The 16,987-nt window shown below is 37.5% G+C and overlaps 1 protein-coding gene and 1 pseudogene across 1 annotated transcript; both read left to right on the top strand.

Annotated features, from left to right (window-relative positions):
- The first annotated feature begins 1,798 nt into the window (after positions 1–1,798).
- LOC119078407 lies at positions 1,799–4,868 on the top strand. Its single transcript, XM_037185911.1, has 5 exons — positions 1,799–2,212; positions 2,272–2,394; positions 2,459–2,557; positions 4,397–4,495; positions 4,571–4,868. Exons 1-5 carry the CDS (start codon positions 1,815–1,817, stop codon positions 4,674–4,676), a joined length of 825 nt encoding a protein of 274 aa, XP_037041806.1. The 5' UTR covers positions 1,799–1,814; the 3' UTR covers positions 4,677–4,868.
- Positions 4,869–9,464: 4,596 nt separating this feature from the next.
- Positions 9,465–16,982, top strand: LOC119078408 (annotated as a pseudogene).
- The last annotated feature ends 5 nt before the right edge of the window (positions 16,983–16,987 follow it).

The raw sequence follows: 16,987 nt of genomic DNA, 5'->3' as shown, positions 1-16,987 counted from the left end.
GATCGTTAGGATATTGTTAGGATATCGACACTAATATTAGTTTTAATACGTTTAATACGTTCACGAAAAATAAAAGCCATGTTTTTGTAATTGGCGCTCGAAAACTAATAGCCCCGTGGCGCTGAAAGCCTTAATCCGGCTCTGCTCATAATTCAGCAATTGCAACTTAAATTGTTACTTTACGACCACACTCACAAAAGACCATCGCTTGTTTCTGTGTCGTATGACTGTTGTTAACAGCAGGGTTGTACTGGCTATCAAGAGGCGCAAAGGACACTTAAATGCAAGACTAAGTCGAAAGAGGCGCAATGAAGAATGTTCAACCAAAAAGTGAAATAAGTAATCGGAATTGCCCGATTTCCCTATACGGCCTTTCAGTCCTGGTTGAGGTCGAGTTTTTAGAAGAGATTAACCTTAGAAGCAGCTCGTGCAGCGATTTGGTACAGTGAACGACATCTCAAATGTCTCACTGTCAAATTTTTCTGAGAATTTTATTGTGTCATTGCAAATTCACAATGACATTCTCTGAAAAAAATGACAGTGAGACATTTGAGATGTCGTTCACTGTATGAATTCAGAAGTTTATCTGTAACAATCAGGCAGCAAATGTTTGGCGGAAGAAAATTGCATTTTATTTCCAGGTGAGAAAATGTGTTTTTTCCCTTCGGGAACGAAACACTTACTTTCTCACCCCTGACGAAATTGCAGTGATTGGAATTTGTTCTTTTCTCCACTTGGTTAAAACATAACTGACCGATGTTGTACGATTTGCAAAATACTGTCAGGAGGTGACACTGTGTCGCAACATGGAATCTCTACTTTTCCTTTTTGAATATTCTCCCGACCTTTACTACCCAATCCACAGCTCAGTAAAATCAATTTGAATCGACCGCACCGTGCATACATAGGGTTAGTTCTAGTACAGAGTTGACGATTTTCTGACAACAGATGTCTTGCTCGTGTGCTCTAGTGACACCAGTGATACAGCTTTTACAAACTCAAAAACTTGTTGCGTGTCAGACCGAATCGAATTTATTTTGCAGACGCATATTGAACTACCAAATCGTGTGCAATGCAGACTGACGGGACAATTTTAGAGTTGCGAGCTCGGCTTGCAGAAGCTAAGACGCGTGGGGACAATTTTTGTCTGATAAATCGTGAGCTTAAACAAGATTTGACTGAACGGGCGAATTACATCAAATCGTTGGAATCCGACGAAAAAAGAATGGAAAAACAGCTGGAGTTGGCTGACGAGAAATATCGAGTGCTGTGGGCTGAGTTGTCTGAAGTAAAATTGACACTTCAAGGGAAAGAACACCAAGTGGATCATCTGAACAGTGAAGTTAGGAGTTTGACGACGAATTTGACTTTATTGAAGGATTCAAAAGAGGAACAGGATGTTGAAGTCAGCATGCTAAAGACCGCATTGGAACAATACAAAATGAAAATGGAAGAAAAAGAATCGAAGATCTCTCACCTGAATCTAAAAAACCAAATTCTGAAAAATCAACTGAAGGCTAAGACACAACGATTTCGAGAAACATTAGAGAATGAAAATCTGATCAAACAATTAAAGGAGAAGCTTGAGAGTTATCTCCTTCAAAAAAATCATTTTTGCAAAATTTGTGGTACTGCGAAGATTGTTATTCCAGTCAACGGAAGCTGGAGGAACTTGAGCGCATTCGACGAGACCACAATCAAATGCAAGAGGAAAACAGAGAGCTAACCGAACGGTTGTTGTTTTGTGAAGAAGAGAACAACCATCTCAAAAACAAAATAATGAGAGAAGGGGCGACTACGCAAAGAAACTTGGAATGCTTCAAAACGAGATTGAACGTGAAGTGTTGACTAACTGTAATCCAGTATCGCAAAAGAGACCAAGAGAATTTGCTGAAGGAAGCGCCGACTCAAATATACCAGTTCGAGATTTAGGAAACGATCGACCGTCAGCGACTACGAGTGAAAGTGGATCGTCTGTCTTTCGAACAGTTACTCCTGTTGCTGACATACACCCTGAGCCGGGTACGTCTGACAGTTCACATAGTAAGAAACCACGTTTAGCCAAACAGAACAAAAATGTGACAAAGAAATCGGCTGAAGGTGTGGCAACATCAGCATTTCGTACTCCTAATCCATTGAAAAAATTACGATCCGACCAGGTGTCAACTCCATCAGTACCGTCTCGAGTCACCACACGGTCAGCCGTTAGGAAGTATGCATTTTCGCAACTCGGTTCAATTTTCATTTAAATTCTGAATGTTACATTTGCAGTGATGTCAACTATTCTGATCCTATCAATATTATAGATAAAGAGAACAATGAGAATGACGAGAAGGATAGTGCCACAGGATACAGAAACGATATGTCACATGATGACTCTGTAGTGATTCCAAAGTAATTTATTGTTTGCTGTGATCGGTGTTAGTTCCTCAGTTTTAATTGTCTAATACTTTTGCAGTTCCAAGGGTGAAAAAACGATCATTGGTGAAAGACTGGTCGTCCTCGAGCAGATTGAAAGCCGAAGAAACTCTGCTGAAATTGAAACAAACCCTGACAAGTAAGTTATCGATATAAAAAATCATGTCCGGAGCGATAGCGGAGGACTTGACGCAGTCTAACTTCCAAAAAAAAGAACGAAGAATTTTTTTTGAGACGCGGCAACTATATATAGGCGAGAATTTAAGTTTCTTTCCTTTCGCCTGTATCACCACAAATCCTATTCTATCTTATTCGCGCTTCAAATACGAGCAAAACGAGCTATCACTCGACTATGTAACTTTAAAATTGCCGGAGATACATCGTTTTGAAATTGGTCACTTTTCATACAAAATACACCAAATTGACTTTTCCCAAACAATCAAAATCTTTCAACTTACTCTGTATGTTTCTATCTATCTATCTATCTATCGACGGTCGATCTCGGAAACTAGTCAGCCAATCTCCATGAAATTTTGCAGGAACCTCAGGGTGGGCATAAAAATGAAAATGTGATACGCCATTACCCAGGAAAAACCAGAATTTTGTTTTATTGGCTTTTATTGGTTTCTGAGTGAGGTTTTCGAGGGTCGGGAACGCGTTTTCGGCTGTAGCTTAGCTGTATTGAAACCTACAGAGGCGTGCGACCCATCAAATGAAAGGTATTCGTAACACGATTCGAACAAAAAAATAATTAAAAAAATCGGGGCAGATTCGTTTGAGCTAGAGTGATTAGAGTGACCAAATTTTGAGCTACTCGAGCGTAGGATGAAAGGACTAATATTTTTGCGATTATGAGAGATAGAGAGTTACTTTCTTCGGCAAAGTCTCAGAGTTTTACGAGTAGAACAGAGGAGCATATGTGAAAAATGTCGAAAGTTGGAAATGGGTGGGTCAATTGGGGTTTTGGAGATATTTCTTGAATGGTGGCAGATAGAGAGTTACTTTCGTCAAATTTTCGATTTTCGTCAAACTTTCTGAATTTCGTCAGATTTTGGAATTTCGTCAAATTTTCGATTTTCGTCAAATTTTCAAATTCTTCAAATTTTTGAATTTCGTCAAATTTCGTCAAATTTTCGAATTTCGTCAAATTTCATCAAATTTTCGAATTTCGTCAAATTTTCGAATTTCGTCAAATTTTCGAATTTCGTCAAATTTCGTCAAATTTTCGAATTTCGTCAAATTTTCGATTTTCGTAAAATTTTTGAATTAAAACTAAACTGTTATAAAAGCAGTGTTGACTACACTTCTAAAACGACTGATATCCCAACAAAAATCTCTTCGAGAAAAGTGTGACGCAGTCTTTGAAATACAATTTCTAAAATGAATGAAATCGCTAGAGTTGACGCTTTCAGCTTCGTTACGCAAAAATTAAATTTTACACCCAATTAGTTCAAACATGCTGGCTTAGGTTTTCTCATCATCTGCCAAATAATTTTTACAAAAAAAAATTTAGACTGGAAACAACCAAAATTTTACCAAAAAAATCTGCGTCGCATGTGGCAGATAAATTTTCTTGCTGGTCTGTTCCTGAACATCTGCCACTTTGCGACGCAGATTTTTTTGGTAAAATTTTGGTTGTTTCCAGTCTAAATTTTTTTTGTAAAAATTATTTGGCAGATGATGTGAAAACCTAAGCCAGCATGTTTGAACTAATTGGGTGTAAAATTTAATTTTTGCGTAACGAAGCTGAAAGCGTCAACTCTAGCGATATCATTCATTTTAGAAATTGTATTTCAAAGACTGCGTCACACTTTTCTCGAAGAGATTTTTGTTGGGTTTGTTTTTTCCCGATCCACGGATATTGGAAAATCATCGAGCATTTCCCGATGAATCTTCCGATTTTTCAGTTTAGATTTGACATTCCGCCTCATTTTCTAGAATTCATTCCCGATACTCATTTAACATTTCTTGTTCATAGACCTGATTCCGAACCGATTTTAGTTGATGACGACTCTGTCGCTGATAAAGAAAATGAAGATGGCAGATCGGAAAACAGCGAGAACGAATCACTGAGCGAGTAAGTACTTGAGTTCATTTAGCTGTTGTATCAACGATTTATTCAGTTTTAAATTGTTCCGTACGATGAATGTAGTTTCCTGAAACCATTAGACCAATATGTCACTCAGAATCAGACATCAAAGCCAGTAAGTAAGAAAATTTTTCGAGAAGAAAAACGTTTGCTCTCATCGCAGAAATAATGTCTCACCCGGATTCGTTGAAGCTCTTGTATATAATTGGGTGGCTAAATTTGACTATCTGATGTGTGGATGCTACGTTTGCGCCGTCAACATTGGCGAAACATTTTACACGCAGACATAAGGATTTCTGTACATATTTTATGTGAACTTTATCAACCGTTTCTTTTACCAATTAAACGTTTCCTATAAACTGAAAATGTGTCCAAATGATAAAATTGATCATCGAGTTTCGCTACAATTATTCTGCCCTAAAACGCATACAAACTCAGCACAAAAGAGATGCAAGATTTGGAGAGAGTAAACGATGCAAGGCAGCTAACATTTTTTCAAATCATTTTTTGCCGCAAAATCTATGAATTCCTTTGTTTTTCTATAAATAGGCCTATCTTACCTTTCTCACTACTGTCGCTGATCGCTACGCTTTTCACTACACTTTATAAAAGCAAACCTCATTCCATCTAGTGAAACGCTTCGCTTAAATTTACTAGGACTTGCGATTCTTTAGAGAATTTTGACCCCGGCAATACAACACTTAACCAAATAAAATTTAGACTTCTGGGCGCCGTCTCGAATTGATTTTGGACCAAAATTCACTTATCTATAGAAGATAAGTGAATCAAAATTCTAGAGTATTGATAGAGCTTTCGGAATCTGTTACTCTCGAAAGGGTCACAACTGTTGAGGAAGTATTTTAGAAACAAAAAAGAAGAATGGGGCAAAGCGAAGCGAGCAAAATAGTACATTTCGTACCTATGACTGAAAGTCTTTTTTAGCGTGTGAGAGGTTTCCAGACAGAGCCGAAGGCGAGGTCTGAAATCGAATACCCTAAAAAAGACTCTTAGTCCGTGGTACGAATAGTATTTTTCATATTCGACGGAGAAAAAGTGGAAGTCGCATTTTTCGAGTCCTTTGTCCGTTTTGTTGAATGAGTGAACCAGTTGAAAAACAGCTGAAGCAAACTTAGTCTGAAATTTGATTGCCTTTACTGTAGTCATAGTCACACGCCCGTGTGACCATATAAGCAGTGTGAATCTATGACTGGACAGTGGACCTGGACCAGCTGAAGCAAATTTGGACTACATTAACTGTAGTTTGTTTGTACAATTTGCTATAAGCATAGCACTGCTGCTAGCACGAACACTCATTTTTCCGACGTCAAATAGTATAATGAAGCAGAGCTGTGCTGTAAACGATATCAAGTCATGAGGTCGGTTTTTCAATGAAACTAGAGAGTAGGTATGGTTTAAGGTTCTGAATAAACAGCATGATTCTTTCATCCGCCTATTCTACCCTCTCATTGCTGTTTTTGTTATCGTTGGTCAAGGACATTCGCAAAAACCTTTAGAACAGTAAAAAGTGGCGCAGGTCTCTGTGTGAACTTCAAAAAATAAAATGTTTTCTTGTAATAGGACTTGCGTCACGGGCGCTATGCTAACCAGTCGTGCAATGGAAATACATTTAGAGGTTGAATAATTGCATTCCGTCGTTTCAAAAACAGATCATACAATTTCATAGTCTATGACTTTAATGATTTTGATTAAAATAAAAAATTGTCCGGATTGTTCGGTCCTTCGAAGCGCTTTTCCTTACATAAAAATTTGTGATTTTGCGAAACAAAACCCTAAATTCCCTACTCGCTCAAACAAAACGAATCGACTGCTGATGAACGATGTACAATATCTCACCGAATCAAATGTGTTGCTCTCTAACAATATGAATACCTAAAACAGCATAATAATATGCATCGATAGATGTTACAAGATAAAGAAAATGCACGAGCGCTTACTTCATTTCATGCATTTAATCGCAAGCAAGCTATAAATAATTGAAAATATTTGATTTCTCTTCCATGACATATGAATTAGTATAAATATTAGCGAATTTAATTTATGTAGAAGGTAAAGTGAATACAGACACACCATACACACGCACGGCAGGCATTTCATTTTCAATGCATAATCGTTTAATTACAGAACCCATTCATTAAAATTCTATTGACTTTACGATGATTGGAAATTTTAGATTTTTTGTTCGCCTTTTTTTGCCAACTGAACGAGCAAAAACGTCTCATTTGTTTGAACGAACTTTAGCATTTTAATCCGTCGTCAGTGTCGTACAGTGCTGGGATTCTTTTCTTCTTCATTTTTTTTTTTTCGTCTAATTGAATCATTGAACTCAGATATTCACGGAAAATTGTTTACGTGGAGTATGCGGAACACATTATTAGCTTTTTCTGATGTGTAGATCATCACAGGTGGATGAGCAAATCAACAACGTTTCGGACGTAAAAAACAGTTTAATTTTCAACGATCATCATTGACGATGCAGAAGTTAATAAACCAAACAAGATCCATGCAAGTAGAACCTTCAGACTTAAAATACAAGTTTTTGTGAGCGAACTTGAAGTCCAGAAATGGTGGGTATTGTTAAGGTCATCACATTGATGACAACAGACGACTGCTTACACAGCACTGAACCAAGCACGACAACAGAATTTTCAGCAGGGATCCCTCGACACACTAGTCAACATTTCTCGTATAAATTCTGGATTGTGAAGGTGGTATAATGTTACTGCGTCGCAATTTTATAGATGGGAAGAAAGGCCGATTTTACGTTAGATTGATTTCCCATTGGACTTTATGTGTGCCTTGAAATCTTCTCGACCCAAAACCACTTAAAAAAATCCGCGACGGTCCTGTGGCTAGTAGAAGGTGATCGCAAACCGAAAACATGCACTTTTAGGACTGAACTTTATCCAGGTACACGCAACGAACAAGGTCGTGTAGGGTATCATTAGTTAGGTAATTTCATGTTCTTTCTAGGTAAAATAGGTCTTATGGGGGTTTGGAAGCAATTACGACGAGATATGAGCAGTTGAAGTTATCAACCGAAAAATCCGAAATATTTCGAGGTACACGAAACGTACAAGTTCGTGTGGGGTGTCATTAGAAAGGCAATTTCATGTACTTTCAGTGTCACGATTTGAAATGTTAAAGTGCTCATACTTCACCGTAGATGCTTCTAAGCTCCCGTAAGACCCTCATTGCCTTGAAAGTACGTGAAAATTTAAAAAAAAATCTGTTCGAGTGCTTGTTTCACTGCTTTGCTGCATCTCACTGAACTTTGCAGATAAGAACATAACTTAGATAGACTTTGGAGATATTCAAAATTTGAAACTGAATCTCAGAAGATTTAGCACCAGAGGAGGGACAAGAGAAGTGAGTTGTGTTTGTTAGATAGTTCCTATTTTCTCGTCAAATCTTGATTAATGCGCAGTCAAAACTGGCTGGTGACAATTAAAACGGCTTTTCTCGATGATGATGGTGATCTATTCAACATACAAGTCTAATCTACGTATCGCTGAAGACTGTTCAGCATTTCAACCACTTTGCTATATCAGAACAAGTTTACGACAATGTTAACCATCATCATAATTTAGAGGAAAAAAAACATTTTCTGCTTAAACCATGCAGCTTAACTGATTGGATTGTTCCAACACCAACAATGTCAAAAACCATTTGTTTAGCTCATCCATTCAATAATTTGTGTAGGAAATGAAAAATAACAAGTGGAAAGTTTACCGAACATTTCTTTAAAATTTGCTATCAAGCGAATGAGACGAGACACAAAGTGATGAATGTTGGCGGTTCGAAATTTTGTTTGTGGAATAATGTTATTACGAGGAATAGGTCTCCTCAATTTTCATCACAGAGTTCGTAGATACAATTTTCGCATTCGATTCCAATGCACAAGTTTAATCCCCTAAAATTTTTCGGCTATAAATCCCCAATCCCCATCGAATAACACATTTATTCAAAATGGGTAGCACTATCGACGATGGTGTTTTCAGCGAAAACGTTTTTAGCAATAACCTTAAATCACATGTTTAATTTCCAACGAAATGAAATAGTATCTCGTCTGTGTTGGTAGGTATTAGATACTACGAACGGTTCAAAACTGAATTACTCACTCAGATATAAAATGCAATTTTGTGATACAGACAATGTCCCACTTTTCGTTTCTCGAATAATTTGATGATATATTCATCGCTTTAATGCTATCACGACTTTGCAGACATTGATGTTTTAAAAGAAAAAAAATCGAACTTTACAAAACGATGTTTAGTCTCCACAAAACTAAAAATCTATCTGAGGTACAATTAACACACTTAAGCCATACACTCAACATAATCGTTTTTAAGAACTCCAGCAACAATGTAATAATCAATCCGCGAAAAAAAAACCAGCACCTATTATCAAATGATGACCTAACCAAGGTCGTTTCGTTGTTTGTTTACCAATCGAATGAAGCGCACGAGGAAAAAAAAATACGAAAAAACGAAGGAAAAAAATTAATTAAACGAATGAACAGATAAAAAAAGATCTTCCGCAATACAATTATGCCTTGTGCTCAAATGAATGAACGTTATATGGCTATGGATTTGGTTATAACGATGATGCCGATCAGTGATTATATTCATGAAAAATGTTTGGAAATGGTTCCTCGTTCGGTGAGTATGGAGATATGTACGGTATAATATACCCATCAAAACATACATTGTCGAGTGATGACACATGTACGGGAAATGTAAGATATCCCTCGACTTGTTTGCAAAATTCAATGATTTCCTTGGAGTGTCGTTGAGTATAAAACCGCGAAGTGATTTTCTTCTAAAGCGGAGTTCAACGAACAGTGTTGTTGTTGTTGAGTTGTTTTTCCGTGGAACTACCACCATTACAACTACGAATAATTAATGCTCAGAAAACAATTAGCTTTATCTCGTAGAACATGCACAAGTAATTAAACCACACAAGTTCAGAAGAACTGCCAAAAGATTCTTCTGCTTTTATGAAAACATAGCTAACGCCCGACCCGTACGAAACACTATTCGTATCAAAAGCCTTTACTGTGAAACTCTTCATTTCTTTTACTTCATTCTCTACTGAAAAGCTATTCGCCCTTTAAAATCAGTTACATTATCCACTCTTTGCCTTGTTATCATATACAAATAAATTGCCGGAGGCAATATAGACAGCCCCGTACGAAGTCAACTTTCATAAATTCCTATTTAAACAGCTATATACCGCTATATTTACCTATATTTTCCTATAAATAAACATTTCACAGATGAATATCCTACTATATAGCTCTAAATGCCTGTATATAGCTCAATATAGGTGAATATAGATATATGTCCATATATGGAATCCCTGAACCCCTCACACTTAACAAATTATTTCCATGTTAACAGAAAACACTCTAAGTACCATTTTTCCCAAGATATATCACTTTTATTAAAATCCAATATGGCCACCGGCAGCCATTTTGTTAGGAAACCGAAAATAGTACCGACGCTTTACATTTGTTAATACCTTTCAAACAAAAAAAAATTCATGAAATTCGGTCAAAATTTACTCGAGATATTGACAAAATACTCCACGTTTACTGTACGGCCGAGTAGCCAGATAAGAGCTCACTCCAAGAGACCTAGCTCACGCTCCGGAGAACATAATTTCAAAAACTTTTTTTTCCCTGATTGGTACGGTCAATACCTATCCAATAAAGCTAAAACAGACGAAATATGTTGAAATGTGGCCGACCTACAAGCAAAAACTGCTTGCCGCCCTGTGCCTGTTTCACACCAAGGGGTCTAACTCACGAGTCGGTCATCCGATTTCCATAAATTTTTTTTTTGTCGATCGGTATTGTAAATACCTTTTATTTGACGTATCAGTTACAAGTGTAACGTTTGAATGTCCGGAGATATCTTCGAAAAACCGTAAAGCACTTATTGGGCCACAGCTCGGGAAGGGTCGATCCAAAATCACTCATCTTCGAACTTAGCCTGTCTTTTGACATTACCAAACGGGGAAAAAAAAGAATTTTCAAAATCGGATGCGTTTTACTCAAGTTATCGTGCAGACGGACAGACGGACAGACGGACATTTTTTTTTCACTGATTTGGCATCTCTAGACAACCACAATAGGTTTCCCCTTACTCAGGGAGTCCAATTCGACGTGTTACGGACGTATGCGTAAACGCATAAGACCCCAGTACTTCGTATAGGTCTAAAAAGAAACAAGAACGATTTCTAATGTGAAGAGGCTGATGACATTCGTTCCATTCGTTCAATGACGTTGGATTATTCTAATTTGACTGTAAAAAAAACTATTCGACCGAAATTTAACGTCTTTTTTATCGTTCGAATGTAGATCACAACGTAGTTAATATTGACAAAAAATTTTGACTCGACTTTCTTTTGGGTATAGTTTCATGGCCATAAAACAAGACTGGCATATGTGCTGTTTGTGTGTGCGTAAAATATTTGAACGCTTTTAATTACCTAATTACATTCTTTGATGGGTGTAAATTTCAATTTTATAAAATATATTGAGCAAACACAATTAACAAAAAGTTGATAATAAATAATGGAAAATGTTGTTCGGATCCACGAAAATACACGTTACGTCGTAATGTGAATCATACCTATTGTCGAACATAATTCCAATTAAAATATTGTTCGTCTTACATCCGTAACCCAATATGCGATTTTAGTCTAATTGGTGAGTTGAAACTGGAATATTACGTCGAATTGGAATTACGTCGAACTTTTTCTCGTATAACATTTCCATCAAATTTTGTATAACATCTGCTGATGTTAAACCAGTCCAACTCGACGAATCGAGAAATATTTTCAATATAAGCTGCGATAACTCGGAGACATTCCTTGAAACAGGTAGACCACGGAGCGGAGTATTGTAAATGAAAAAATCGAGACTCTTAAGTGCCTCCCCTTTATAGAAAGAATATTTCCGATGAAAGACCTTGAGATATCTACGTATATTACCTCAATCTTATTCAGTAGAAGATCCACATGTAACACTGTGGTTGCTCTGTGTTATAGCAGATAGTAAGCGAAAACCGAACAAACCTTTCGGAAACGGCTTATCATTTGTTATCGACAGCCAAGACAAAAATAAGCAATGATTTACGGCTAACTTGGTCTTATAATAGGAAAACTAACGTTGACAACAAATGAAGTAACAGATTTAATGGCCAAAATTATACGAAGGATACGTGTTGCCTCGTTTCTGGAAGGCTAAAAAAGCGCACAAAATCAACGAGAGAAATACTTGAAAACCCAACTCGATCAAAACTACCTGCATGGCATGGCATATATATATTGTGCTCATTTCGTTTGCCAATTCTAGACATTACAATTAGTGACCGTTTAAGTGTGAAACAGAAACTAAACAACAATTTTAGCACATAAACGTTTTACGATCTGTGTTGATTTTTACGTCATTGAGACCACTTTCGCCGAAGTGCTAATATGAACATTTGAATTGGGTATAACACATGACTCAATCCGTTCGTTGTCTACGCTACTGACAAATTGATATTTACGCTGTCAGAAAAGTGAATAACTTTACAACTAACATTCGTCTCTAGACGTGTGAATACGCACAGCAAAACCATTGAAAAATAAAACCGTGCAACAACCTCGAATGTCCTGACCATACATGACTAAACGAATGCGAGTTCATTAAGTAAATGTGTCGTTGTAACCGATATATAATTTTCTCTCTGTATATCTTCGATCTCCAGTTTAACGACCTTCATGCTAAACCTTTCATACAAGCAAACAAATCAATTGTTGAGTGATTTAGAACGAATAGTATCTTTAGTAGATCTCGAAACGAAATCTTTTACTTCAATTAGTTTTAACATAAAATTTAAAATCTGAGACAAATTGAACAAGAAGTCGTTGCTCACTTTATGTTGTCGCCGTCGATAAACAGAAGACATAGCACCGTTGATGAGTTAATAATAGGAATTATGATAATCGATGGGTTAATAATAGAATCGATCGAGACGAATCGTTTGTTATTCACCTTGTGAATCAAGTTTTTTTTGTTAATTAAAATTTCGCTGATATTTTTGTCCCCCAAGATCAAGTGTGTGGACTTAGACGACTTAAACGGATATGTTCGGCGATAATGAATAAAATAATTTTTATAAATTTACCTCAACATCTATTTCGGCGATAGGTGTTACGCTATTGTGTTATGGTATGGAGAATTCGATTACCCAGGCACTCATTAAACACGCCAGCAATCAATTTAATTCCCATGGGTAAACGGTTCACTTATCGCCATGTGTAATTAAATGAAAAAAAAAGAAAAACCTTCGAATCAACAATTCGTTGCCGTTCGGTCGGTTAACAACGCGATAACAGAAAAATATTCAACACTTTATCCACAATCCCACCACACATATGCAATTGTTTGTCGTATTTTTTGATTGTTTTCCGATTTTGTTTTTTTTTTTCGTCTCTTCTCATTCACTTTTCAACAATGGTGTGTTATTTAGGAAGCTTTTATCTTAAAAATTTAGAAACTGAAGTTTATTTTGCTTCCTGTCACACTTTCGAGAGTCTTTCGGGCCGTTAATTGCACTTATTTAATGTTCAATCATTTGCTGAGTGTTGGTCAATCTTCAACATTATTTACACCCAAAATCTTTCACCGAATCAGTGATCCACTCTTATGAAATCAACAGAAACGACGTTTATGTATAGTATTTCTCAACGCGGAGAATGATTAATCTTTAAAATATCTTTACACACATAAAAAATCACATAGCAAATGACGAAAAGAAGTACCTTCTATATACGCCAAAGACGAGAAGAAGAAAAAAAAACAAACAAAAAGTCAATTCGATCAAATTTTATAACTTCCAACTGCACAATGGATGATATGAGTAAAACGTAGAGTATAGCTAGTTAACAACTGAATATCTTAAAGAGGCAAGACTTGCAATCGCCGAATTACTTATATGCAATCACTTTTTTTGTAACGAAACGAATTTCCAAACTTAAAACGTTAAACTAAATTAATGTCATTTCTTGTTCGATTACAAAACTAATGAGTGTGTCCATTGATAGAACGGTATCGGCCCACCGTGGCAACCGTGACTGTCACGTTGACGGCCATTTCTATGAATGAAATACCATCGATGTACTGAACGAACGAATTAAAATGACAGACGATTTATATTAACAGTGTGTTCTCGCGATATTCGTGTTTCTCGTCCCTCTCTCGCTCATTGTTCGTTCGTCAACATTGTTGAGCAATTTTGTGAATGAAATGGAGGATTGAATAGCTTTGAATGGACAATTGTTTTGTGATGCAATTCACTCTCTGTGTAGTGTATGAGACAATTTCTTAAGATCCTGCCATTGCGTCATACTACAAGAGTCATCATAAATCTGTTATTCGGTCATTTCAACCAGATTTTCCATGTTCCAACCTAGTTTATCTTCTTGCATGTCTTCATAATTTTTACGGAAAGCATATATGTCCGTGTTAATACTTCCATCGATCAAAGTATTTTAATCGGTTGATTTCAAATCTTGTACTTCACTTTTTTTAAACATGCATTTTACTGTATAAAGGACCACATTACCCAGAGCTTGTCATTATTTTTGTCGTCGTTAATATAGTCGTATGTGACACGTTAACTTGTTATGGTCAACATATAAGGACAAACAAGTCACCTGGAGAGAGTGTCTGTTCTCTCCACAGGTGACTTACCGTCCACTGGAAAAGACTAAACTTATAAGATTGACTTTATGAATCAAATCACACACAATAAACCAGAGGCAGAGTTCTATTCATCTTTAATTTCCAATTGAATTTCCGACGAAGTTATAGGTGAACATTGGATTTTCGTTGTAACGAACACACACAGAGAAAATATTTGAACGAACAGTTGATGGCATCTCTTCTAACCAATTGGTTCAGACAGAGAAGACAATCATTTTGATTGAAACAGTAGTGCCATGGAATTTCAACACATTCAAATGGCTTGAGTACATTGTATACAATGAACGAAACATCTGGTACACTAAGTATAAATACAGTAAAAGGTAGAAGGGATACGAAACTGTCAAAGTCCAAAGTTTATTATTGGAGTAATGTACATTGAGCAGTTAACCGGTTAAGTGTCTTTCTATGCAAATTTTCCGTAAAGAAAGGTTTTGTTAAAATACTTGTCATCAAGGGTAACGGATTTCGTGTGGTTGTACAATGTTTCGCGTAAAATTATCGTCGGAAAGCTTAAAGTGCTGGACATAGTCCGTTGGCAATCAACACATACGTCACCCGTTTTATCGTACGGCAGCGATTCATATCAATATTTACAAAAGAGCTCGACGCCTATGCTCCACTTTCAGCCGTCGTTACCCGACTGGCAATACCGAAATTAGAAAAGACATGCGAGCGATACCTGGCAGCGGTGAAGCCACTGTTGAACGAAAATACCTTTGCCAGAACCTCAATCGTCGTCGATCAGTTCCGACAGAGTGAAGCGCCCCAATTACAGAAACTGTTGCTCCAACATGATAAATCCAACAAGCATACGAGTTACATATCGGAACCATGGTTTGACATGTACTTGAAGGACCGTGCACCGCTACCAATCAACTATAATCCCGTGCTTACGTTTAAACCGGACGAACGGCCCGAATATAATGATTTGTTAATTAGGACAAGCAATTTCATTGTCAGTTCGTTGAGGTTTCGTCGATCGTTGCAAGAAAACTTACTGAAACCGGAAGTGTACCATATGAATCCGAAGAAGAGTGACACTCCAACCTACCATAACGTGACCAGACTTTGTCCGGCCAAGATTTCAACCTATGTGTCTTACGCATTCAATGCATTTCCGCTAGACATGAGTCAGTATCAAGGATTGTTCGGCGCCACAAGGATTCCCGAATTGGGCAAAGATCGGATCTACGACAAAGTGATACGAAGCATCTTGTAATCATAAAGGATGGGCACTTCTTTGCCATGGACGTTTTGGACGAACAAGGTGCGTGATATCTAAGAACTTTAAGAAGAAGAACAAAGCTAAAGTTTCTCTCCGACAGGCAACATCGAACCACCGGAAGTTATCCAAGCTCGAATGAAGTACATCTTGTCAAAAGAAACCAAAAAGCCGATCATCCCGTGGCAGTGCTAACAACCGAAAATCGTGACACCTGGCAAAGATTCGTTCAGATCTCGTGAGTGATGGCAATGCTGAAGCATTACAAACGATTGATTCCGCAATATTTGTAATATCGCTGGAGGGCGGTCAGTTGGACGAGGAGAATCCAACACAGTTGTTTAAACAATTATTAGGTAGCAGCGTTGTAGCCGGTATGAGACCGTTTGAATTTGATGATAATTTGGACTTTTGAGTTACTAAATACCGACCAATGTGCTTACACGTTACAGATGGTTTGACAAGTCCCTGTCGCTAGTGTTTAATAAAGACGGATCCGCATCAGTATCATTTGAGCATTCCTGGGGAGATGGCGTTGCCGTTTTACGTTATTTTAACGAATTGTACGCGGACACGAGATTAAATCCTTTCGTTCATCCACATACGAAACCAACGACCGAATGGATATCGATCGAGTTGTTCGACCTATTGGTAAGTCTGGCCATATCGACAACATGATCATAATTTCACCCGTCTATACAAACCAACAGAATTTAAGCTGACCGATAGACTAAACAGGGAATTCAGCAGGCTCAACTGAACACACCAGAAAGTGATGGATTCGCTGAACATGCATCTGATGAAATTCGATCATTAGACAAACGCAAATGCAAGAGGTATGGACTGAGTCCTGATTCAATAATGCAGCTGGGTTTTCAGTTGGCATACAAGAAGCAAAACAATCGCTACGTCGGTACCTATGAATCTTGCAGCACCTCAGCTTTCCGTAAATTAATTTGAATTCTGTCGAACCTTCTGTCTTCCTAATCTAAATTTGACCGTCAATTTAGCCATGGTCGTACTGAAACCATACGTCCGTGCTCGCAGGCCACCAAGCAATTCTGTGATGTGATTCTATCGAAAAATCGTCCAAGCAACGACGAACTACGCGCCCAAATCGATCAGTGCTCAAAAGTCCGGACAATTAACCAAAGAAGCTGCCATGGGTCAAGGATTCGATCGACATTTGTTCGGACTGCGTCACATGGCAAATTAATGGCATCGAAGAGCCGGCACTGTACTCGACGATGCATACAAAATCATCAATCACAACATCATGTCGACGAGTACATTGTCGTCGACCGGTTTAATGCTTGGCGTTTTGGTCCGGTTACACAAGACGGATATGGAATTGGTTACAGCATTCAGGATGAGTTCCTTGGCACTGTTTTCACAATTATCATGAGCATACAAAGGGAGTGAATTTGTTGACTGTTTGCGAGAGTCTTTCGATGAAATTACGAATATTGTTAAGTTG

This window comes from Bradysia coprophila, unplaced genomic scaffold, assembly GCF_014529535.1.
Source record: "Bradysia coprophila strain Holo2 unplaced genomic scaffold, BU_Bcop_v1 contig_295, whole genome shotgun sequence".
In the NCBI taxonomy this organism is placed as follows: domain Eukaryota; kingdom Metazoa; phylum Arthropoda; class Insecta; order Diptera; family Sciaridae; genus Bradysia; species Bradysia coprophila.
Note: the sequence above shows the minus strand (reverse complement) of the source record. Positions and strands in the feature narration are given on the sequence as shown.